The 6,522-nt window shown below is 49.6% G+C and overlaps 1 protein-coding gene across 1 annotated transcript in view; it reads left to right on the top strand.

Annotated features, from left to right (window-relative positions):
• Positions 1-5,753: 5,753 nt before the first annotated feature.
• The window catches only part of ITGA8 (integrin subunit alpha 8), a 187,662-nt gene continuing 186,893 nt past the window's right edge, over positions 5,754-6,522 (top strand). The window contains exon 1 of the mRNA XM_042991143.1: positions 5,754-6,053. Within this exon, the coding sequence (XP_042847077.1) occupies positions 5,848-6,053 (206 nt within the window). The 5' untranslated portion in view covers positions 5,754-5,847. The remainder of the gene's footprint in view (positions 6,054-6,522) is intronic.

The following is a 6,522-nucleotide window of genomic DNA, read 5'->3' as shown; positions in this document are numbered from 1 at the left end:
ATTCTTTGAGGAAAAATATCTCATAAGAGCTTAACCACCTTATATTTTAGAATATAAAATATTCACCCCCATTATCCTCTAAGCACACCTTCTTAGTTTTGCTCCTGACGCTTATCAGTTTAAAAATCCATTAATTATATTGTTACCAGGTTGCTACCTTGTCTGCCCCCTACCCCGTCACTAGATCACAGGCTCCATGAAGGGAGAAACTCTATCTCCGCTCACGACTCTATCTCCAGCACTGACACAGCACCAGAGACATAGCCCCAGCTCATACTTGGTGAACGGTTAACCTTCCTTCCATCCTTATCTCTCTTCTTTTTTTCTTTCTTGCCTAATGATTTGCAAAGCTGTAGTAAGGGGGGAAAAAAGATGGTGATGACTGTAGGAGAGATCAACGCACTTTGGGGAAACACTTTAATGAAAAAAAAGTCATCTAAATGGTTGTGAGATGAAACCACTTTTCCTGAGAAAATTCCACAGGATCCCAGACACTAGAGGGCAGTCCTAGGCACCCTTGTGGTGTCTTCCAAAGGGAATACACACAGCAATCTAGCCTGGGGTTTAAAATACACTCATACTAATAAACCAGATGCCCCAGCATTCCCCTCCCCGTGAAACTGGAGGACTTCCTCCATGGCTTCCCGCCGACTTTAGGAGAGCGTCGATGCCTCCCCTGAGTCCTTCAGCCTTCCCCAAGGGCTACATGAAGGAGGTGTCTGGCTGCTTCGGGGCATAGCTGCTGTCTCTGGCCCACACCATTGCTCCTTTGTCTTATCCTGGGTCCACGGGAAAGCCTCTGCCTTCCAGTCCTGGTGCAATGACCTACATGTTTGTGTCCTCCCCCCGCCCCCCAAATTCATATGGTGCTAGCTCCCAGTGTGATGGTGTTAGGAGGTTACCTTTGGGAGGTAATTGGGCCGTGAGGGTGGAGGCCTCATGAGGAGGATCCAAGTCCTCCAGAAGGAACCCCAGGGACCTCCCTCACCCACGTTTGGCCATGTGGCCATGACAGAAAACAAGAAAAAGGCTGTCCACGACCTGCTAAAGGGCTCTCACCAGAACCCAGCCATGCTGGCAAACCAATTTCGGACTTTCAGCCTCCAGAACTGTGAGAAATAAATTTCTGTTTGTGATAAGCCACCCAGTCTGCGGTATTTTGTTTTGGTGGTAGCCCAAAGGGACGAAGTCATCGGGCATGTGCACAGGTGGGGAAATTGCCTCGTTCCCCATTTTAAGTGACCCACTTTCCCCAAGACTAGCGGGGTACGTGCCCTGAACCACGTTACGGTGTTAACCTTATTGAAATTTAATAATAATCACAAGCCCCCTGGATATATCCCGACAGCCTTACTTGGCACTGGGGATGTGGGTGGCAAACATAAGCTCTGGGAGAACTGGATTCCCAGTTGCCACACTCCAAGTTTACAGCTAAGATGTCGTGAAGTTCCCCACAGAAGTTTGCTTTAGTCACTTAAGCCAGTAGTAACCTAAAAGGCCCACCTCACCAACCCATCAGACAAGCGTAGGCTGGATTCAGGAGCCAAGGGTGTCCCTGGGGCTTTGCCTCTTAGGAAGATTTCTTTAGGCCCAAATGTCAAGGATCTGAACGAGCACTATTTTCCTTAGTTACCTTTAGAGGAAGACTCGTTTTATTTATTTTTATTTTTGTTTAAAGCAGAGCCATATTTAAAAAGGCTCATTCTAAAAAGAGATCAAGTCAGAGTCTGTTTTTGACTAGTGGGAATTTTCCTTCAGCTAAACTATTGGCTGTGCTTGAAAATATGCCAACACAGGGACCATGCCTGCAGCGCTTTGAACTTAAAAGCGGCTAGTAAAGTGGTGAAGGGAGATCACAAAAGAGAGCTGCAAACAAAATTACCAAAAAGATAATTACTGTAGGGAGAGTCGCCCTCCAGGTACCAGAACAGAAAAGTTTCAGACATAAGCTTATGTTAGCAGAGACAACGACGGATTTCAAAGTTTGCCCTCAGTAAGTTTAACTGACCAGTTTCTAGTAACAGTTGTTTCTAATAATGCAGGAAAACCGAGCATCGTGGAGCAAATGAAAAACCCAAGACCGGGGTGCCTGGGTGGCTCAGTCGGTTAAGCAACCGACTTTGGCTCAGGTCATGATCTCACAGTTTATGAGTTCCAGCCCCACGTCGGGCTCTGTGGTGACAGCTCAGAGCCTGGAGCCTGCTTCTGATTCTGTGTCTCCCTCTCTCCGCCCCTCCCTTGCTTGCTCTCTCTCTCTCTCCCTCTCCCTCTCTCTCAAAACTAATAAACATTAAAAAAGTTAAAAAACAACAACAAGAACAAAAAACCCAAGATCACCTCAATTACCCAAAATACAAGATGAGATTGAAAAACTACCATTCGTTTTTTGGGTGCATTCATTTTTAAGGCTGATGGAAACTTCAAGAGCACACTGTTGTTACGTCGCTTTATTTTGTAAATGGTTTAATTAACATACTGAAAATATGGTTGTATGAATGAAATAGTGCTGTGGGGACTCTCCTACCCCCTGATTTGAAGGCAGGAGCAATTGATCCTTTAAAGAAATAGATTTAAACATGGTAGGAATAACGCTTGGTTACTAAGTTACAAACGTATTTGGTCTTCTGTTAAAAAGTATGTAGGCACTAATGGTCAAATGTTTTGGCATCTCTATTTTTAAGTACTCAGTGCATGGCTACAACCCAGAGATCATTTTTTTTTCCTGTGGTGCTTTTTCCTTATTTATTTTTGGAGAGTTGGGGCCAAATCCTTTCCATCTTTGACCTTTGGGTTCTTTTCTTTTTCAGGAAAACAACAATGTATACCTTTCCCAGGATTAAACATACACACGTACTCACATGCATGATAAACAGTTCCCAGACTTGCTCTTCTGACAAATAAATCACTGCCGGTAGATCTTTAAAACGTCAAACTTCTCATTCAGCCTGAGACCTGTCACTGTTCATGTGTTTCTTAGACAGCACCCCAGGCCTTACTGATTGGCATGGTTCCACGTGTCAGAGTAGTGAAATGTACAAGACACCTACTCAGACTTACCCTGTCCCTGGGATTGTTACAGGGTTTTGTTTGTTTTGTTTGTTTTTTGGCTTTTTTCTCCCCCTGTCTTCTTGGGGGATTTACTGCTCTCCCAGGCTTCTGGCCTCCTAGGGAGGTCACAGGGCTTCCAGTCTTTGGATACCGGGGTGCCACCAAACCTTGTTCCAGGACCTCCTGGAGAAGTATTCATCTGCTTTATGCCACCTCTCCACCACTACTCACAGGCAGGCCCAAAAGGTTAGCCCAGAAGAGCTTACTAAATCTAGAACAGTGACTCCTCATTATTATCCTAACTTAAAAAAAAAAAAAATTCTTACAGACCTAATAATAGCATGGGGAACTGGTTTTGATATCTGACCTTGCTCTGTAAATATGTATATTGTTGCAATTCCCCAAACCTTAATGCCCTCCTCTCTATAGAGTGCAAACTGACACTATTAAAAACGTAGGCATGTTGCGTAAGAACAAGTGTGTATTAGAAAAGACGAACAGTACATATACCCAATTGTATGGCAATGAGTAGAATTTTCCTTCCCTACCTACTCTATCTTGAGTAAAAAGATAAAGAATACACTGGAAATACTGCAAAGCAAGGGGATACCTTGGTGATAGGCTGCCATATAGAAATCAAAGCATTTTATAATATATAGCTACTGACTTCTGTCCACGAAGTCAGTATGGGGGCCAAGAGCTCGTCTGATATAACATTAGTTCTTTCTACCAATTAGGTATTGTTTTCCTACCAAAGACTTGCCTACAATATGAGGAATTTCCAAATTTCATCATGTCAGTGTCCGCAAATAAGGAGTTGAGGTTATTACCCCCTAGTCTCAGTGTTAGCCACAGCTCTGAATGTGCCCCTGTGTATGTTGCATATGAATTACTCATTGAGATTTACTACAGGGAACATCACTTTTATTAACATTGTAACCTGACCTGAGTTGCAGACTCCCTGTCCAACACAAAAGGACTCTTGGCCCGAGAAAAACGTTGTCTATCATTTACTCTCAAGTCCTTGTCTGGGAAAGGACCATCCAGTTAGGAAATTATCCAGATGTGATGATATTGCCAGGTAATCGGATAGCCTATTAATTTTTACTATTGTTACAGGGATAAGACAAGAAGGACAATGACCTAAAATTCAAATCAGTCCACCAAGTGAGGTCTGATGCGACAGAAATGAGCAAGTCCAGCTTTCCAGTGGGCCCAGAGTCTTTCTGTGGATAGCCTCCCAGACCTGCACTGCCAGACTACTGCCTGGGATGTACGCTTCCAGAGCCTCTGGGGGCTCCCACGCCTGTAACTCAGATTCAACAAAGGCAGCCTCTGACGCACCACGTGACCCCCATCCTCTCTTTGCCCATTGCTACAGTTTGTAGTCTTCTCTTCTAAGTGGACACTTTCGGACTCACCTTCGACTCTCCTTCACTTTCATTCTGCCACTAATCTCTGACCTTTTCCCTTCTCATTAGCACGGTGGCCTTCCTTCCCTTCTTTCTTTAATCAGGTCCAGGTCCTCGTCCCCTGTTAACATCTGGGCAAGAGCTTCTCGGCTTTCCTTGCCTTCTAACAACGGCCACGCCCCTCCGCCCCCGTCCCGCCCCCTCCCCCACACCTCCCTGCCAGGAAATGTTTTGAATCCCTGTGGGTCTGTCATGCCTCTGCTCTAGAACTGGCTCTCTTAGGCTCAGTAAATGTTCTTGTTTCTAAGATCCTCTGTCTCCGGAGATCCATCCTTATTTCCTGACACTCCCCAATCCTCTCTTATTCTATCCCTTACACAACAGTTTCCTCCCAGCCTGGTGTTGCTAACACTTTTCCTCAAGGTCTCAGCCCACGCTGCCTAAATCCGAGCCTCCTATTCCAATTGCAGCCCAAGTCTACATCTGCCACCAAATCACCTTCAAATTCTTTGGAAACTGCTCACCTCTCCTTGCTGTCTAGCCCCAGCCCCACCCAGGTTAACGCTTAATCGCTCTGTTGGCACATTAGCCCTGCTTCCCCATAAGAGCGTGTGGTGTGGGTCTATACCACGTTTCTCTCTTCTTCCTCTTCACCTACTCATTCTTCATTCCCTCCCCCAGACCGAGGGCACAGAAAGAGATCAATAATGTCCCTGCTTTGGAACTGAAGTTTGAATTCCTGCAGTTTCCAGTCTGTTACCTTTTATCCTCCTCCACCCCAGGGTATATTTTAAATTCGAACATTTCTGACTTTGTTACTCTTGATCACAATTACACCGGGTCACCGAAGATTTAGTACCAAGTCATTTACATGCCCTAAGACCTAAATAAAGCCTCGAGGTTTTGTTTTCTAGCTAACCTCCGCAGGCGGGGGCGGGGGCGGGGGATAGGGTGGAGGTGGAGGAGAGTATTGCTGGATTTAAACCCTCAGCCACAGATGAACACGCATGGAGCCGGGCGGCCGAAGCAGGCGCCTGGCGCCGGCCTCCAGCAGGGGCGCGGGCGGCCGGGAGTCACCCGCTCCGGCCCCCGCAGCCCGCGGAGCCGCCGCTAGGAGGCGCCGCGAGCGCGCCGGGCCCCCCGCCCGCTGCCAGAGGAGGGACGGCATCCCCTGTCGGCCAGCCCCCGAGCCGGCCGGGGAGCAGGCGGGGAGCAGACCGCAGAGGACGCGCGGCGGAGCGCCCGGGGCTGTCACCGCGGACGCGCCGCGCGCACCGACCCGGGACGCGAGCATCGGGGGAGCGCCGCCCGCCGCCGCCCGCTAAGGTGCCGCGCCGGCTCCCTGGGCTCCCGCTCCCCGGGTGAGCATCCGCCGGGGCGGAGGGCGATGTCTGCCCGGGCCCGCCGCGGTCCCCGGGACGGCCGGGCGCAGTGGCTCGCGCCCCTCTGGTGCCTCTCGGCCGCGCTGGGCGTGCTGCGGACCCCCGCCTCGCAGGCGTTCAACTTGGACGTGGACAAGCTCACCGTGTACAGCGGCCCCGAGGGCAGCTACTTCGGCTACGCGGTGGACTTCCACATACCTGCCGCTCGCACGTAAGTCGCCCCGCGCGGGGAGTTTTGCGCAAAGGGGGGGCGAGTCCGGCCACAGGTTGGGTCCCTGGCCCTCTGCCCCGGGGGACCCGCGCCTGTGCCCACAGCCCGATGGAGGGAGGTTCCTGAGATTCCGTCCCGCTGCGCACTTGGGGTCCCCTCGGGCTCCCCGCCACTTGTCCACCCCCCTTCCATGCTAGATGTGCCTTGTGAACTTTAAATTAATGATGTGCCACTTGTGTAGAACACGCAAGTCCGGGGCGGGGGGGAGGGGGGTGGCTCCCAGGACTCGAGCAAAGACCCGAGCCTCGTACAAAGGGGAAAACGGGACCGAACAGATCCAAGTCTGTTTATGCGTAGCCTGTAACAATTAAGCGTCTGGGCGCAAGTGCGGTCTGCTCCAAGCGGCTGGGCTCTGCCCTTTGCTATTTTTTCCCCTTCTCTCATCTCACTGCATACACAGCTCCACCTA

This window comes from Panthera tigris, chromosome B4 (assembly GCF_018350195.1).
Source record: "Panthera tigris isolate Pti1 chromosome B4, P.tigris_Pti1_mat1.1, whole genome shotgun sequence".
Taxonomy (NCBI): Eukaryota; Metazoa; Chordata; class Mammalia; order Carnivora; family Felidae; genus Panthera; species Panthera tigris.
Note: the sequence above shows the minus strand (reverse complement) of the source record. Positions and strands in the feature narration are given on the sequence as shown.